The following is a 19406-nucleotide window of genomic DNA, read 5'->3' on the forward strand; positions in this document are numbered from 1 at the left end:
GAAATATGCTATACAAATAAACTTGATTGATTTATTGACAGTGTAAAACAGCTTAAAGCATTCTCTAATTGGTAGCTGTGCAATCATATTAAAGAGTGTGATATACTCTTTACAAGTCTCAACAACAATAAAATAATTTATAACAGTTCCTTTTGCCCTTTCTGCTCGTCAGTGACGCCATTAAAAGGCAAGAAGTGAGGTGCTGTCTGTACATGACATACAGAACAAAATGGTGCTGCTTTTTAAAATTCTGACATGGCTTTGTGGACTCTGCTCCTTCATTGACACTTTGTTCTTTGTTCCTCCTCTTGTCCTTTCCCTTTTTTTAACTTTCTCCCTGCAGTAATAGTTTTCCTCCAGGCCTTGCTTGCCACTCCTTTATTCTCTCTGTTCTCCATTTTTCCCCTCTTCTTCCTTCTCTCCCCCCTCTTTTCTTTTCCTTTCTCACTCTCTCTTTTTTTTCCCAAAAATGTGCCCCAAATGAAACTAAATAGTGTGGTGGGGAGTTTCTTTGCGCGCGTGTCTTGGAGTGAGAGGGTATGTGTCATGACTGAATAGACTGGAGCAGAGATCAAAGGCAGAGCCTAAATTGAGTGTGTGAGCGCCTGAGCGTGTGTGTGTGTTAACGAGCAGGAGAAAGACAGCTCTCTAAATTGCAGGACAAGAGCTGATCAAGCCGTCAGAGAAGAAAGCTGTAATTCACCTGTACTCGCAAACCTCTTCAGGGCCCACATACCTCTTCATCTTTCTTTTCTCTTTGTTTTGTTCATGTGTGAGCAACTGCAAGGGTCAGAAACGGCACAATCCATCCTGTTTTGTTTTCACACTACTGATGTTTTTTTTTTCCATTTCCTTGTAATTTTATTGCTTGTGAGAAAGCAGCCATTAAAAAAAAAAATCATCCTAGAGAAATTTTAGGGATGCACTGATTGCAGATTTCTGGCCGATCACCGATCTTAAAAAAAAAAAAAAAAATCCCAACCTGATGATCCGGATTTTTTTTTTGTTTGAAAAGTTGTTAAATAAAAAATTAAAAACTTTTCAGTGGCTGATTTTCAAACCTTTGCTGAGGTCAATAAGATTGGTTTCTCATGTAAGTATCGGCCGATACTTCACTGTTCCTTTGAAGTGAACAAGGCAGATTTAAACAGAAATGTAACATATAAAAATGTTGCAAAACTGTAGAGTTACCTCAATAAGAGTGATGAGTATCACAACGTTTGTTTCCTCGCCTTGGCTGTATATTTCTCCATTTCTCTTTATGGGAAAGGTTTAGTACCCTTATTTCCGCCAGCTGACCAGCAGCTAAATGCAATCACTTTGAGGAGGAGCGGTGCTTCTCTGGGTTCGTGAAAACGTGTCGGACATCTCTGACGTATTTTAATTTAAAAAAAAAAAAATCGTGGAACATGTCATCCTTCTTCTCCATGAGAACCACAAGTTGCGGATAGGCCATGAGCAATTTGCACAGACATTTTTTTCAATGACATCGTTACTGACTTCCACAAGGCGTTCTTTTGAGCATTTTGACTGATCAAACTCAAAATGAGAGAGAAACTAATTTTTAAATATCTGAATATTTTCATATTTTCCTTCTGTTTCTGATCCTTTCCAACATTTCATAATTCCTAATATGCATTAGGGAGTGATTCTCATAGTAGAACATTTTTTGCATTTTACAAAAAATCAGTTTTTTTAAATAAAATTTTTATTCCAAAAAGTCATTGTAGCAATACTTAGAAAAATGCACATCACCTTAAACCACTTGTATTAGCACAGAATACCTTTACCAGATTACAGTTCAAACTGTATAAAGTTACTATAGAGCAGTGGTCCCCAAACTTTTTCCTGTGAGGGCCACAAAACGTTTCCCTTCTCTGGTGGGGGGGCCGGAGTCAGTTTGTAACAGAAAAAGTGTTACACGTTTATCACCTGCGCTGCTGGAAATTGTTGACAGCGCAACAATTGGGGGGGTTGCTCGCGCGTGTTTCTCGATTGATTTTTACCCAGAAAGCACATGGGCAAAAACTGTTAGTGAAACGGTCACTGGGACTGACTAGTATATATTCCATTGAGGGAAAGTAACTAACAGGCATTGCTTCGAAGAATTCGACCTGGAATGTGGCGTTCATAACAAACACGTGTGTTCATCTGCTCTACCGCTAGCAAACAACCGTACTGATTAAATAACATAAAAGTCAAGCAGTTCCCTAAAAGTCCAACAGATGGCAGCAATGCGCCATGCAAAACAAAACACCCACAGTTTACAGGACACACTTTCTGCTAAAGAGCCTTCTGGTGGTTGAAGAAAAATCCACATATAAACCAGAAAATACAATATATGGAAAAAAAATCTGAATGCTCTCTGGTATTGTTCAGGGGGCCGGACCAAATGTGGAGGCGGGCCGGATCCAGCCCGCGGGCCGTAGTTTGGGGACCACTGCTATAGAGCCTTACTCAGAACAGACCCTCAGACCCTGAAATCAGAAGTACAGCATCCCTGACAGAGACACATACCCACTAACATCAAACCCTTATACAAATAGCACATATACACGGACACACCACTTCTGGACCTTCACGTTAGTTTCTAAACATTTAAACTCTGACATACAGGTTTATGGCCGTCACATCCATCTCGCAGGTTCGTATTTCTGTATTTATAGCGTTCATATATTCGCACACCCAGACCCCTATCATGGGCGCTCACCTGTCAAATCATAATTAGGGTGTGTCCCTGTTCTTTGATAGCTATGTACAGTGGTTCTTCTTTAATTCTTTATCAAATGCATTGATCGCTATGGGCCTCGCATGCCCATTGATCCGCGCAGTCCGTCTGGAGGCAGCCGATAAGCGCCACACTCATCTCCATCTGCCTCCCTGCTTTCTCCTCTGTCACTCCCCCTTTCGCTGTCTTGCCTTGTTAACCTAATTTTGACCAGAAAAAACTGCACATTTCTTCATTTGCTCCATTTCACGTACTTGAATATACTTTGCTCTGCTTGGAGACGATTGGTCCAATTTGAAGTCTTGTTCTTGAAAGTGGAAAACCTCATTTCCCATAAATCCCTTTGGGTTGTGCATCTTTTTTTTATAAATAGTGTTGTAGGAAACACTTTGTATTTTAAATCAATTATAATTTTCATCATGTTTTTACAAACAACCTTCTGTGCTCACAAACCCATTGGTTTCTGGCAATAGACTGCTAGTCTTGTTAAATGTCAGAATATATACACCATACATTTGTAACAGAAGACGCCATAAAATGTGTACAAGGAGAATATAAAGTTTTATCATCTTAGAGGCATTTTCTTATCAAATTTTAAAGTAAAAACAAATCTGTTCAGTTGCTGTCTAGCCCTACGTTGTATCCGTATCCTGCCTGAACCTTCAGTCTAAGCTGTGTTGAGCAATGCGACTTCTTTAGTGTGTGTGTGTTCAGCAGTGCTTTTGCATGTGTGTGCTGGACAAGATAGAGACCTAAAGGACCTCTTGACTGTGAATTAGCCTGTCATGACAAATGTCTGGAACTGCATGACTGGCTGCCAGACTGGCTGGCTATCTGGGAGGTTGGCAACCTCTTTTTAGATAGCGATTGTGTATGTGTAGCATCACTCTGTGCCCACGCCAGGTCTCTGTACATGACCGGCGGTGCGTGCCCTCCCACCCTTTTTTCTCCCCCCACTCGCCCAAAAAAGAGCAACCAGGGCGACAACCTGCTCAGAAAGAGCCTCCAAAGCAGAGAGGGGTCCTCACGCGACGCCAGCCCCACAGAGGAAGCCTCTGTCTCAGCCTCGCAGTCATCCGTTGAGCCTCCTTTTCCCCTCGGAGGTTCCCACCCGTCAACAGAAGACACAGTGCACGATTGTTCTTGTTGTCACCATTCAAAAAAGCAAAGTCTCTTCTCCTCCTGAGCCTCCATTCTTAAAGCCAGGTTACCCACTGACCACCAGCTGTCATGCTTTCTCTCCTCCTTTTTCTCTGCTTGTGTTTTTCCATCCTGACTTTGATCGTGTAATGATGCAGCTGGTTGGGTTTGTACTGTCTGTGTTTTTACTTGGGTTATGTCCCCGTGGCTTTTAGACGTGACGTTGGGCTGTTGGCACATTAAGGCAAGAGTTTGTTTCCATCTATTGTCACTTTCCAATTTTTCAAACAGCGACTGTGAGTGCCCCCTTTTGTCCTGTTTCTATGTCCGCTAGGTGGCATTTAATCTCCACCTGGTCAACCAATTTGCTCTTCAAAAAAATTTTAAAAAACTTCTGGCATATCGTTTTGCCACAGAATACTGGGTTTTAATTTGACTGACAAAGTTGGTAGCGCTTGATTGACAGGCACCAGCCTCAGTAGGTCTGGCAATGAGCTGAAGTTTTGGAATGTACTAAATTACAAGGGGAGACAATGTCCTCTTATCCATATTTGCAATAGTTAGAGCTTAGAAATGCATAAACAACGCTTTATGCTACAGAGTAGACAGATGTTGGAACTGGGAATCTGCATTTCTCTTTTGCTGCTTTTCTAAATAGGAAAACTCTCAACAAGTGTGATTGACATCTTGTAAAGTTGGTAATATCGCTCAAACTTTTTCACATTGTCACATTGCAAAGGCAAATTCAATGTATTAAACGTAGCTTTTACAAAAATTGTTGCCGTCTTAATGTGATTACTTTTATTTTGAAGGACCTGATTAATGGAGGTTAAATACAAACTGTCAAATAAAATCCCAATAAAATACATTGATTACTATAAGTACTGTGAACGTATCCATATACCTTGAGTTTCATGTTTTGTCACGTGACATTTACCACCTTTCATATGAAAGTGAAATTTAATGTGTTAAGCACACAGTCTGTTCCATGTTTATCATAGTTTTATTCATAAATGTTCTCTTAACATTGGACTTTGTAGAACAGTTGGATTTATACTGAGGTAAGATTAAAGGCGGTCTTTACTGGGGGATCAGATCTTTGGAACCACCCTTTTCTCAGGATCTGAGATGCTTTTTATACATAATGAGTGGTTGGAAGATGACCAAATATAGATCATAACTTCCTGTGTCAATTCTACAAGTGCAACCGTCCGCAGGAGTTGCTGGTCATCTACACAGCCATTATTGAGTCGGACCTGTGCTAATCCATTATTGTGATTTTGCTCACTCACAAAAGAGGAAAAGTCCAAACTGCAACAATCAGATCTATTGAGAGGATCATCAATGCTAACCTTCCCTCCATCCATGACTTATTCAGCTGTAGTCAGGAAAAGGGAGCTAACATTTCTACAGACCCCACACATTCTGGACACAAACTGTTTTGAGAGGTTTACCTCTAGATTGGTGCTACAGAATGCTATTTGTAACAAGAAATGGGGAACAGTTTCTTGCTCTGGGCTTTCTCTGATGAATACCCAAGAGTACCAATATTGAAACCATGCCTATTTGCACTAATTCAACCTCGCCTTTCTCCTTTGCAATATTACTTGATGAATGCATATTATAAGATGGAAAAAAAAACCTTTGATCGTGTTTTATGCAACTGTACATATGTTTATATTTTTAATTATACAGAAAGTATCAGAGCAAAAATCATATGTGTATGTGCTGGCAAATGAAGATGGTTAATTATTTACTAATAAGGGTGTCCTGATGCAACTTTTTGACTCCCGATACAATACAGATATTGCAGCTCTGAGTATCGGCCAACACCAGTGTTTACCAAATACGAGATAGGCATGAATCATACATTCTTTTATTGCTTACTTTGTAGCCTGGAATGTTAGAAAAAGCTTGATCAAGTGATATTAGTCAGGACAATAGTCAACATCAAGTATGAGAACAACTGACCCGTTTATTGTTAACTAATAGGTCTGTGTGCGGGATACAAGTCCTAAGGGATACAAATGCTGGGCTGGATTAAATACTGGAGTGGAGTGGTTCTCTCTTAGATTGTAGATGCAGGGTGATATAATTCAAAAACATTTACCGATTTACAATATCAATATCGGATTGGGACACCCCTGTTTGCTAATTTGATGATTTGCAAAATTAAGGCAAACTAAAAACCTTTTATCATTCTCCTTCCACTTCAAGGACTTTGTTGGTCTGTTCCATCAAAAATCCCAATAAAATATGTTGAGGTTTGTGGTTGTAACCTGATAAAATAGGAAAAAGTTCAAGGGGAATATTTTTACAACTCATTCTACATTGTCCTACTTTAAAACGCAACCTGCACATGCATGTAAAATTAGACACAAAATGGCTACATCTTTCCCTCTCCTTCCACCAAAATGCCTTCTTTCTGTTGCTGCCGCAGCCAGGCGGTATTCCGCTTCCATAGTGTTAATCCTTGCCCCTGGACAGACAAACTCAATTTCCCGTTTTTCTGTCCCCAAAATTGGCCAACACCAATAATATAGAGGGATGTTTTGGATTGTGTTGGTTCCAGAGCTTATGTATATGTATACAGATAGAGCGACATCAGAGTGGTAGTTGTATCTGTAAAGGCCAGATTTGATATCTGAACCAGAAGATAGCCAGAAGGCCATAACATTGTAACATTACTGTTATCATATTACATTATGGAAACATCCATATTCCTGCTACCACAACATGCAGATGAAAAAGATGAAGGTAAGAAGGAAACAAAGACCTCCTGGAACAAAACCAAGCCGGCATAAAGAAATTATTGAACCCATTTGTAGGTTTCCACTCCAAGAATACAAACTGAAAAACTTTTAGCAGTTTGATGCAAAACAGTTTTTAAACTATTCTAAAATGAACAAACCAAATCAATGTTAACTATTGTGTGGAGTTATAAATAAGCTTTCTGTTTGTCAAAAACCAAAGAAGTCGTCCCCTTAAATCTACTTTTCTATAGAACAGTAACAGCCATTCCTCCTGTCTTCACTCTTTATCTCCCTTTCTGTCTCGCCCCCCTACCCGACTGTCTTTCTTTTTATCAGTCTCTCTCAAAGGTGCGTTCCCCTCTCCCTATGGCCATCCCCCTAGGCGCTCTTTCTCTCTCCCTTTCTCTCTCTCAGCACACACACTTGCAGAGTGCATTAGGGTTGCTGTCATTTACAATACAGCCCCATTGTCCCAGCCAAACAATGGCTACAAACAAACAATTGACATGGAAATGGAGAGATGTAGCTCATTAGCGGGCGCTGCTTGTTTTGTTAATGGATAAATGGGTGGCTTCAATAGGCCTGCCCTAAAACCCTGCCTCAATATGGAGAAGCCTGATTAACAGGAAACCACAGGGAGGAAAGCGGCGATGGGGAAACGCAGCTTCGCTCTCCCCTGGGTCGTAAGCGGTGAGCTCTGTTCGAGGGATGAGGCATCGGTTCAGAGTGTGTTCACACGTACAAGTGGAATATCGAGTCCGTCTGTAACAGTGACAAAAGTTAGACAAGCGACTTCCAGCTTTCTGTTTTCCAACATCCTTTTAACTCGTAGTGAATCTTTCTGCCCAACATTCACTCATAACATTTCACCACAATACACTGATTTGAATGGGAATGCTCTCTCATAACACACTCTTGTGTGTTTGAATTAACTAACTTGTCAAAAGTCTTGCCAAAACTCGGGGTACGTTCACAGGTCTGCTTTAATCAAACTCTGGTCTGTTTACCAAGAAAGCCTGGTTCATTTGGGGAGGTGTGAACATGTAATTGAACTCTGGTCTACCTAAAGGAACTCTGGTGCAGTTCGAATAAAAATGTTAATAAGTGCGCCAGAGACCACTCCAAAAGCAGGTGTGCATAGGGTTTTCTTGGTAAATATAACCAAACAAATGCGAGAGTCCAACTCTAGCAGGAGAGTTGTGTTTTTTGTTTTTTTTTTACAAAAGGGAAATCCAACAGTTGATAAAATCTGATGCCACTCCAATTTTGTTTGCATTTTGTGAAGAAAGTTGTTCTCAATTCTTCAGAGGCTTTCATGTCATTTCTTTCAATGGGTCTTAGTGTAGCGCCCTCATCAGCGAGATGGGGAACAGGTTTTTAAAAGTTTGGTTCATTTGACAGTGCAACATGGAACGAGCCACACCAGATGAAAATTTAGCAAATGTTGCAATTTTGAACAGTCTACTGGACTATCAGGAGCGAGAACACCGTTAGTTTCAGATTACCTGTCCTGGATATTTGTTTGTGTCACTGCTTACTGCAGCTAATAGACTGTGCAGTGAGTGTGTGCTGGTTGAGCCGTCAGCAGGCAAGTGCCTGTCTTAACTGATCGTGGTTGCTATGTGTGTGTGTGTTTGTATGTGTGTGTCTGTAGTGGCCACCGCTATCAGTTAGATCATATTGAAACCACCTGAAAATGGCATTTCTGCCATTACTCTGATGGTGACGGCTCAATACTGTATCTGTCTGCTGCCAAGATGAGAAGTCTGTGCCTGTGTGCTCTAACCTGCATAATGTGTTGAGATGTGTCCATGTATTTTGATAAAACTTTTTAGAGACAGGTATATCTTCTATGGTCAGAATAGAACCGAAACCCAAACCTATGTGAGGTGACCCTGTATAGATACAAATTGGGCCTGGAACTTTTATTTTGATTAATTGATTACATCGATTTTAACACATTAGAAATTCTAATGCAATTTTTTTCACTTTTTTTTCTAAACATACAAAAGTACAGAGGACTGGTAACCTGTCTAGGATGTATCTGGCCTCTCTCCCGTTCACCGCTGGAGATGGGCACAGCACCCCTCGCGACCCCACTAGGGATATGCATGTTGGTTGGGCAGGCGGGCGGGCGGTTGGAGCTGGAACATTTGTAGTGGTGTTTTTCTGATAATTTATTTCTTAAAATATCAGACACAGGGCAAGTATAATACTTTTCCTTTGAATTTTCCGTTTGGAGCTCTTTGTGCATTTTCAAACAGAGTTCCGACACATTCTGGAAATTGATCCAATCTTTCCATTTGTCCTTCCTTCTTTCCAGGTTCCATATCTAAACCGTGACGGCCATCGTCATATTTACTGTAGATTCATTCTGGAGCTTTGGATTTCAATTTATTAACTGACAAAACGAAATTTGGAAACCTGAGCTCGGAAATGTATTGAATTTTGGCATGAACATGTGTAGAAATTTTGTTTAAAGAGTCACTACTGAAATACCGCTGCTAATTGAAATAAAATCACCACTAGTAATTTAAAACATAAATGTTCTGGCAGCAATACAGTAGATGACATTTCTTAACTACAATCAATGGGATCTGACCAGAAACAGTTCTCTGATCTGGTATGGTATTCCTCAGCTCTCCATTTTCCATAACCCACTGTGTCGCCCAAACATTGCTAGATTACTCAATAAATCCTAAGAAGTCATATAACTAATGCTACAAATTTGGTTGATGCGAGAAGGTAACACACTGAAATGAAATCAGACAGCATCTGGTGTCGAACGCTCTTATGTTCATTTGGCCCAGGCACTGAAAAAAGTGAGTTTGTGCTTCAGCTCATTATTGTTGTGAAGAGATTGTTATTGTTACTGTTGATTTATATAATATCTTGATCTGTGAGGAGTCATTTTGTACCAACGGCATGCACATAAACTGTAAAACCTTGCAAAACACATTTTCTGACTTGACGCACTTCTATGTGTCTGACAACAACGTTGTCTTAGTGGTTTAGCCTCTGACTCACACAGAGCTATGTTTTCATTCCTGTGGGATAAGATGTGTTGTCCCTGTTTTTTTTGTGTGTTTTTTTTACCCTGTGTTTTTCCTTCCTGTAAAGCAAATATTTGTATAAGACTTGTTTTATAATCCTGTGGTGAAAAGTTTTACAAACTTAGAGACGAGTTTTGGGGCAAGAGCAGAAATTCATCATCATCTTCCAGGCCTCACCTTTCCAAATTTTACCTTTTGTGCACCTGGATCTTTGAGGAGTCATCACTCCTGGTTTTCCCATGTTGCAGCGCAGCAATGGGCTATGTGTCCATTAGACATATTCCCATCAGGACCTTTTTGTTGCTAACGCAATCTGATTCCTGTTTACATCAATGGTCATGCTTTGCTGTTCCATACCATGGAAGTTTTCTGATGGCCTGCATCCAAAGGCTCTTAGTGTGTCTGAAAACAGCGTTTAAAATGAGTTACCTTCTTTGAAAAACAGTGGAAAATCCCATTATGATGTATTTATGCTAGCGCTATCAAGGATTGTTGGTGTTCTCACATCAAAATACAGTGAAATATGCCTTTTGAAAGCCATTTATTTGCAGTGACTTTAGGAAAATGTGTGGGAGTTGTGTTTGTGATTGCTGTTCAAGCAAACCGTTTGAGTAAACAATGTAGTCTCTAAAAATTTTATGTCAGATTCGTGTTTGCGTTTATGTAGTCCTGCATAATTCTTGCCAATCAAAAATCTAGCATGACAGGCTTATTTGTGGTCTTAAAACTCCAATACTTATTGCTATTAAACTGCAGGGAAAGAGTGTGGCATTGAGATAAAAAACAGTTAACGTTGTCCTGAAGCAGTTCAGAATGGTATGAACATATGTTGCTTTAATGATATGTTTATAGCAGATCTATAAAAGCAGTTCTCTTATGACATTTGCCTTCTAAAGAGCCCTTTTCTCTGGTTGTGTGCAGGAGCGCGACGCGGAGCGGCGGAGACAGCTAAGAGAAAGAGCCCGGCAACTTATAGCCGAGGCCCGATCCGGAGTCAAGATATCCGACATGAGCTTGCTGGATCCAGCTAACGTGGAGAGAAGCAAAGGCACCAAGGCAGCAGAAGGTCAGGACACACCTGATGGCCCTCACACATGAAAATAGGCATAAACATGAGCCACAATCTTTCTGAAGGGGATTTATGTTTGTTTATTTACCAACATTCACAGTAAAAACATGAAATATTCATCGTAAGTAATTCATAAACTGACAATCACTAATACTTATTTGCTGTAATTCAAACGTCACAGTCGTATGGTTTTGACTTCAACTTTCTTCAGTCACTCACACATTTCCATTATGCTCTCTAAAGGGGTTCTGCCTAATCCTCAGTGAAAACAAAATGTAATTTTACAACAACCGCGGGTCTAAAAATCTCCACCCCCTCTATTACGTCTTCACTCTCGTCCGCCATCTCTTTAGGCCAGTAATTATTAATCAGCACTGCATATTGTGCGTCCAAATTATGTTCAAAACACCGTACACTTCTAATAACATCTTGTAGCGGTAGCAAACGCTGCCTCTGCACATTTCCCACTGCTTTCCATTTCCCTGAAATTGGGGTTATTATCACAATGACCATTATTAGGCTGCGCAAGTCATTTGTTTCAGATGTCTTTGTGTTTTACACCCTGCCTTTAGTTGCTTTGTTTTAGAAGATCAAGTGCCCTGCATGCAAATGACAAAGACTGACTGCAGGTTACAAAGAAGTGCCTGATTTTGAGAAAGAAATAAAGTGAATTCAACTTAATGTCAGAACTGTGAAAAGAAAAGGAACAGGAAATTATAGATGCGCGGTGACTAGATTTTTTTCTTCCACGTGTGAGAAAACGTAAGATGAGATTCAAATATTGCCAAACTAATTCTGGGGTTTGTTTTCAGGTAAGCTAACATGCTAGATTAAGCATTAAAAAGTTTGATGTGACATGATGTTCATATTTTAAGAGATACATCAAGAGATCATTTGCCGACTGGTATTGGTATATTTTCACCTTGACCATTTCTGCTAGGTAAAAAAAAAAGCAAAATCCAATTTTAATTTTTGTTGCTTAGTACAACACACTTTGGTAGTGATGTTTTTTTGAGATGAAGATTTGTGGAATCAGAGAAGTTGTCAGAGGAAGCACAAAAACTGTAAAAAGCCATTTAAAAGGAACCGTATTCTCTGTAGAGGTAAGTCTGCTGTCCCTTCAGATTCATACAACAGGGAGGTGAACTCTGAGAGATGCTGACCATATCACTCCTTCGTCATGGCATCATTTTGCATCTTTTTTGGCTGTGAAACCCAGCTCTTTGCCACAGGACAGCAGTTAGAGCATGAATTGCTGTCCGATTTCACAGGAAAGTGGTGGGGGAGCAGATAGACCCAGAGTTGACATCAGTAGATACAGGCTAGATTTGGAAATGTTGAGACTCAAATGTTGTGAGAGTTGGCCACATCTTCAGGATGTTCAATTTGGTGAAGACCCTTCAAGGTCCACAAGACACAGCAAGTCGAGCTCTTGAGAATCGCCTCCCGTTTCAGTGTAGGTCATGGTGTTTTGTCACATGTGTGGCTTACAACAGTACAGTAAACACAACAATCATGGCAGAGAGGATAGACTATCATGAGTTCACAAGTTCGAAGGATGGCGAAATGATGATTGATGAGCTCCAACATCTCCATGAAAATAACATAAGGCATCGGATCAGAACCAAGCTGGGGGAGTTCAGTGTTTTAGTCCAACAGTACATACATCCTCACAGCCTTGGACAATCACTACTTAAAATATCCATCCTGGATCGTTTCAGGACCTCAATGCAGCAGTGACATGTTCGAGTCCCGGCCCGTTAACTATAGCCATATGTCTTCTCCTGCTCTCTCAAAACCCACTTTACTGTCGCTTCACTATCAACTAAAAGGCTACCAGAGCCAAAAAAAAAATCCTAAGACAAATTCAAGCTATCCATCCTGCTCGGTTACTGAAAAACTGACTTCTGGAAGGTGAGTAGCACTGACCAACAACATTCTGACCAACCACACAATATTTTTGCATACAGTGTGGGGCAAAAAATTAGAAAATGATTTTCAACATGCCCAACCATGCAGAGCCCTTAAGCATGCTCTAGGGAATCCACACTGAGACACAGTCAGTAATGCACTCGGCTCCTTCAGACTAGACAGTAGAAATTAGCAAACATCTGGAGGAAGTGCACATCTGTTGAGCTCATTATATGAGCTACTTCTCAGCTCAGTGCTCAGTGTTTTTAAAGTGTTAGTAGTGATGATGTGATGACTTCCTGAAGATGGAGTCTCAGAAAGAGCAGGAGTTTATAAAGATGCCCAATTTCAAGGCATCATTTACAAGGTAAGATTTATTTTAGGTCATAAAGTCTGAAAGCAATAATAAATAAAGTTGAAGCACCAAAATCAACGCTGATAAACTCTCATCAAGAGGGGGGGGGCAAAAACAGCCAAGGACAAAGACTGTGAGACAAACTGAAGATAACACTTGATTTATTTGCTCCCTCAGCATTTCTGTATTGGACTAATTGTTGATCTCATTAAAAATGGAGTCAGAGGAAAGAACAGAACCGTAGAGGAGGAAGAAAGAGAAACGCTGTGGGCTGTGATACACAAGGCCTGCCGAGCAGAACGGCTAATCCTAGCCCCCACTCTCTCCGTCTCTCTGCCGCTCTCCCCTCATCACCATTCACAGTCCTTTAAATGCACCTCGGCCTGCCCCCTCCAACAGTCTGCCCGCAAAGAAACTTTCCAAACTCCATCACCATGGCCCCCCCTATTAATTAGGCTTCAGCCAGCCACGCAGGGATGGCGCTTGCTAGCACGCTTCGCATCGCAGCTAGCAAATTAGAAAAGAAAAATCAGGAAATACTGTTATTTTGACTCCCTCTCCTTCCCTCTTTGTTCTTAGTGTTTCTCTCCTCCAAGTAATAAATAGCAGAGGAGAGAGCTGCAACGTCTGACACTGTTTACTGATTGTTTTGTTTTTAATCCATGGTGGGTTATCCATGCAGCTAGCGCCGCACAGGTCTCCATTTGACTTTCTCCTAACATGCTTTTTGTTTTGTTCCTAATGTGGAGACACAATTGTTTCCAACGAACCCCTCAGGAGACTTAATGGAATATGTGCTTTCATGTTTTTGAGGTTTTTTTGTTTGCCTCACCTCTTTTATCTGGAACAAGAAAGGCCAGCAACAGATCTTTGAATGAGGGAGAAATTATACAGAGTTCTCATTTTCACATTGTGTGCCAGAGTTTTTTCTTTCTTTTTTCTTTTTTTTTTGCCCCAACACACAAACCCACTCAGACATGAGGTACAAACTTGACTCTCTGCTAGACTTTACTAATTTAGTTTGAGCGTTATACTGGAGAGTTTGTTGTTTGCTCGGGTGCTGGAAATTCTCGTAAATGTTTGAAATTTACTTTGGAGTTTTCAAGGTTTGAATTTTGGATAAAGAGCCCTCGGAGGCATAGATTCTTAATTGCTTTCAAACAAATTGGTGTTTTACTAAATGGTTTGCTCTTTTAGATTAAAAATACATTAAACTCTTAATGCAATAAAGACTTCTCTGGCACACAGTATGTCATATTCATTCAGGGCATTTAATGATAGAGTTGAGCTTTTCTTTTACCAGGGTGGAACAAAAATGCAGCAAACTTAGTTGTACTACCATATAATCCTGAAAAAATGAAGTGTAAAAGGAGCCCAAAATCAATATGGGTTTTATGCCCAGGATGAATAAGCTTGAACTTTTGACTTAGCCATATATTTGTATGTTAATGGGGAGTATATGAATGAATTTCCCTTCAACTAGGATCAGTAGTATGCCTTATTATTTGTAATTCTTCTGTACATAACATCATAATACATAAATACCATACACTATGGGTGTTCAGATATGATATAGATATCGGCTATCGGTCTGATATCAGCCAAAATCATGGGTATCAATTATGTTGGCGTGCACCTAAATTTCTCAGATAGAAGCGTGCTGGACTAAATGCTCCACTCTAGCATTTAGTCCGGCCCAGGATTTCTGTCCAGCAGTACTTGTATCCCAAATGCAGACCGATTAGTTAATGATAAATGGGTCTGTTGTTTTTGTACCTACTATTTACTACTGATCTCTGTTTGAATAATAACACTACAAATAAGTGATAAAACTATTTAGAATTCGTGCTGATATCGTATCGAGTCATGTTAGTATCGGCCGATACTTTGAGCTGCATTATCGGTATATCAAACTGAACGTTGTATCAGGACACTCCAGACATGCACAGTAAAATTTTAATTCTTTAAGGCAACTTCACGTCGCATTTCATGTGGGGAAAAAATGTATATGCACAAAATAAGTTTACCTTGGAGGAGATTTAAGAACTATAGAAAAATAGGACTGGACAATATGGGTGAGAAACGTATCACAATATAAGCATTTCATATCAGTCCATCGATAATTATTGATTAGTGATTTTGTTTTAAATCTCTGAAATACTGCCGCAATTTTCACTCCATGTCACTACATTTTATTTTTACACAGCTTGGCACAGCGGCACAAAATGAAATTGCTACTTAGCAAGTTACTGAACTGGTTGTTGCTAGGTAACCAAAGAGTGAGGAGTTAGTTGGTGCCACCCATATTGCTTAGAGGTGAGAATTTGAGCAGCTAAATCTTTTCATCTGCCTACATCTCCCAGAATACTTTGTGATTCGGAATTAAGTGAAATGATTGAATATTCTATCAGACATATCATCTATTGATATTGATCACATGTTTATCATGATACATATCTATATTGATTTACTGTCAAGCCCTATATGAAATAACACCACATGCAAACCGGACAGCTTCTCACAGTGGCCATGAATGTACTACATGTAACTACATGTGCTGAACAGTTGAGTTTTCGGATCAATAACTCGGGCAGTACGATCACAGGCTGATGCTAATACAACCTAATCAAATACTGTCTTTCTCTTCTCTTCCCTTTCATTCTCCTTAACCACCACCCTCCTCATTGCCATGACTACACTTAACCCTACATTCTCTCCTCCTTTTTCCTCTTCATTTGCTTCTGCCCATTTGTTTTCTCTAACTTTGCATCCACAGATGCTTTGGGCAGGTTGAGAAGCTTTGAGGAAGACGATGTGGACGGTGAAAAGAGTGAGGATGAGGAGCAGAGTAGGGAAGAGGAAGAACAGCTCCACTTTGGTGATGGTGATTCTGCTGATGCTGCCTTGGCTGCTACTAACCAGCTTCCACAGGAGGCCCTTCCGACCACATCCACCCTGCGGGGGCGCCTGGAGCTTACTAACCCCGCCTCTGAGCTAACCTCTCTGGGTAAAACTAATGGCTGATGCTGCGTGATTCATTCGTTCTTCTAACTTATTCACTTTCCCAGGTCAAACTTCACCTCTATCATGAATTCATACTAATCATTTAGAGTTGCTATGTTTTGTTCTTCTAAACTATGCAAGGACAAACTTTTTCTGATGATTAAAAATACACTAACTCGGAAAGAAAATACTTCTAAACATTCAAGTTTGTTGTTTGTTTCATCAACAAACTTCCCAAACTTTTGATCATTAAACTGAAAAGTTTCTCCAAAATAAAAAATATCTCCAGGAAAACATTTGGCCAAATCTTCAGAGGTAAACTAATTGCTTTATTTTATTTTTTTTGTAATTAATTCATTCTGTTTACCGCCTTCATTTTCCTGTCGATGTGCGATAGGTTAGAGTACCGTGAGGGACACGACAAAACAGACATGAAAACAAACAAATGCTTTCTCTACCGTTTGAAGTGCATTATCTTTTGCTTTTCTTCATTATTGTTGTCTTTGTTGGTAATGTTTTTAAAAGAAAATCTGTGGTTGCGAACGTAGCTTTAAAGCGTCTGATGCCGCCCTTTAATCAGTCTATATTAACTCCCTAAATGCAGCGGAGATTATTTGAATTTTGCACGTGTTTTAGCTGTGTTTTGTGTGATATGACAAAGTTCAAGAGTGTGTGTCTATATTTGGTATCTTTATACATGCATGTTGCTGTGCGTGTGGGTGTGTTTGATGGCTACACACAGGGAGATGACACATGAAACGGTTGCCCTCCTGTTCTTTCATCTTCTTCAATGCAGTGGTCTGGCCTGGCAGGGGAGCTGTGGTTACCAGTCCCTGGAAAATAGAGCTGTATGCAGCCGCTGGCAGACACACACATGCACACGCACATGCACACACCGAGGCAGAGAGAAGGAAACACACAAGACAGAATAAAGCAAAAAATATATATATTGATAGGTGGATTTAAAAAGAGTCTAAGACGTGGAGTAAATGAACTTCATAATCTATTTTATTTATGGTTTTGGTTGTGTATGTTTTTGATTTCCGTTTTATTTATTGTTTTTTGGTTGTTGAGTTTTATTTAGGATATTTTAAATGTCAGTTCCAGAGTTACATGTTTACAAAGTTAAAGTTGATAGAGCTTCCAGAGGGCAAACTTGCCATACATACTTATGCCATTTTCAACAGATGACTTGAAAATGCTCTTAAAAAATGATCATGAGTTTAAATTACCCCCCAATAGTTCCAGCAAAGGGAACGCTTAACTCTTCAGCATACAAATACATTTTGGGCAATTTCATGCTCCCAATTTTGTGGAACCACCTTTGAGATGGCATCTTCCTCTTCCAACACAACCGCGCACAGCACACAAAGTGGTTTTGATGATCGAGTTTTGTGTGGAAAAGCTTCCACACAACAAATCAAGAAAATGAAACATCTTTGTTTTGAACTAGAGAGCAGGTTTTCTCTTCCAACATCAATGTTTGACCTCACAAATGCACTTTTGGAAGAAAGTTAAGACAGTCTTCCCAGGAGAGTTAAAGGGTTCTCTTCTTTCTTGTTTATTCCACAGTACCCAACAAGTTAGTGTCATTAAAATAAAGACAAGTGACCTGATACTTGACTGATATTTGTAGCTGCATTCCTATGCAGAGGAGACAAATACGAGCCATTTAGCCAAAGTAGCACATATTTTTGGAGACAAGACTTTAGGATGCTATTTTTTATTAAGTACAATGTTAGAGCATCATGCTGTGTTTCAGTTTTGCTTCCTTTAGTACTGGTGCATTTGACAAAGTTGATGAAAAATTGAAGCAGTGCTTTTTAACTTTAACCTTAAATTAGCACCTATATGGTTATGATACAAACACCTGTATAAACAGACTAACATTAAGCATCTGGAATGACTCAGACCTCAACACTGTAAAAATGTATTGACTATTATGAAAAGATTTGTTCATGCCAGGAAGTGAAGAAATTTAAATTAGGCGTGCACCGGCTGCAGTCCCCTGGTCAAACACCAGTCTTTAAAAAGCCTGACATGCCGATTTGGGCGATACCGATATTTCTTTTTTTTCTTTAAAGTTGATAAATGTTTGGCGAAGTCACTAAGTTTTCTACAGTGGGGCGACTATTCTGTCCTGTAAGTCCTCTCTCATGACAGAGTGAAGGGGAACCGTGACTGATTTTCAAACCGTTACTTACATGTAAAACTGATTCGTATCGACCAATTTTCCACAATTAAGGAAACATGGGCCAGTTTGTCAGTGCATCCCTAATTCAAATGAACTTTGTCAGACAAATAGTGAAATATTGAACCAGAATTATGCCAGAACATTGTTCATGGCTATGAAACCAGTGTAAATGATCTGCAATTATCTAATGGATGTTTATTAAGATATTAGTGGTAGTGTTTGTATACATTTCAGCCTTTATGCACATTTTTTTATTGACTAACAACTAGAGAAAGCTTTGTTTCTCAAAATTATTGAAGTTGTTTATTGGCTGCGTTCATCCAGGACCAGGATGAACGCATCCTGCAGAAACAACCAATGAAAGAAATCATAAAAGCACCCAGTTAATTTGACATTAGTGTAGTTAATTAAGTTGATCAGAACTGTATGAAATGCTCCGTTGTAAGACGTTTTGACGTATCTTGGGTCAGTTATGGCTCTTCCATGTTCTTATGCTCTTGCTTCTCTCTCAGGCACAAACAGCAAGCATGTGGATCTGAAACTGAAGAAGCTGACAGAGGCCAGTGGAAGAGGAGTCACTTCCCCTTCATCTCCTTCCTCCACGTCGTCCTCATCCTCCCCAACCGCCTCCTCATCCTCACCGCTCAGCCCTGCAGGATTGGAGGTACCGACACACACTGAGTGCCTTTTTTTCCCCCCCAAACTCTCTCTCTGTTTTGTCTTTTTTTGTTTTTTTTCCTCCTACTCTAGGCACCCTCAAAGGTTCAGTCCAATCAATTAGACCAGATTGACCCCGTTTGTCAGCCTGCTGACCCTTTGTACTCGTCTGTCAGTCGAACCTTCACGGAAGACCACAGTTTATCCCTCTCATGTCTGTTTAAAGCCATGACAAACGTACACGTGGCATCTGAGTGCTCAACATTTATGTGTCGCCGTCCCTTCTATTGACTGCGACCTTTCCAGACTGTTAGGCGTGTGTGTGGGGACAGGTGTGGAGGAGAGTTACGTCTACGGCTTCTGATGAGAATATTGAGTCAACGTGGCAGCCAGGCAGCCTGAACATCTGTTTAATTGATTTTGAATGTCAAGTAGAATAAAGCGAATGCATGCATCGCTGTCAGAACAAGTTAAACTCTCAGAGTGTACGGCAGTGTGGGATGTCTTTGATCAGCTATTCACATAAACACCCTCTTGTGTTCA

At 40.1% G+C, this 19406-nt stretch overlaps 1 protein-coding gene across 10 annotated transcripts in view; it reads left to right on the forward strand.

Annotated features, from left to right (window-relative positions):
- The window catches only part of ehbp1 (EH domain binding protein 1), a 178189-nt gene that overhangs the window by 107466 nt on the left and 51317 nt on the right, over positions 1 to 19406 (forward strand). For 9 of the 10 annotated variants that reach the window (XM_081616227.1, XM_081616228.1, XM_081616231.1 and 6 more), the window contains 3 exons: positions 10596 to 10740; positions 15786 to 16016; positions 18719 to 18870. In XM_081616227.1, the coding sequence (XP_081472353.1) occupies positions 10596 to 10740; positions 15786 to 16016; positions 18719 to 18870 (528 nt within the window). The remainder of the gene's footprint in view (positions 1 to 10595; positions 10741 to 15785; positions 16017 to 18718; positions 18871 to 19406) is intronic. The other variant, XM_081616234.1, reaches the window with a different exon arrangement.

This window comes from Poecilia reticulata, chromosome 15 (genome assembly GCF_904066995.2).
Source record: "Poecilia reticulata chromosome 15, P_reticulata-male-v2, whole genome shotgun sequence".
In the NCBI taxonomy this organism is placed as follows: Eukaryota; Metazoa; Chordata; class Actinopteri; order Cyprinodontiformes; family Poeciliidae; genus Poecilia; species Poecilia reticulata.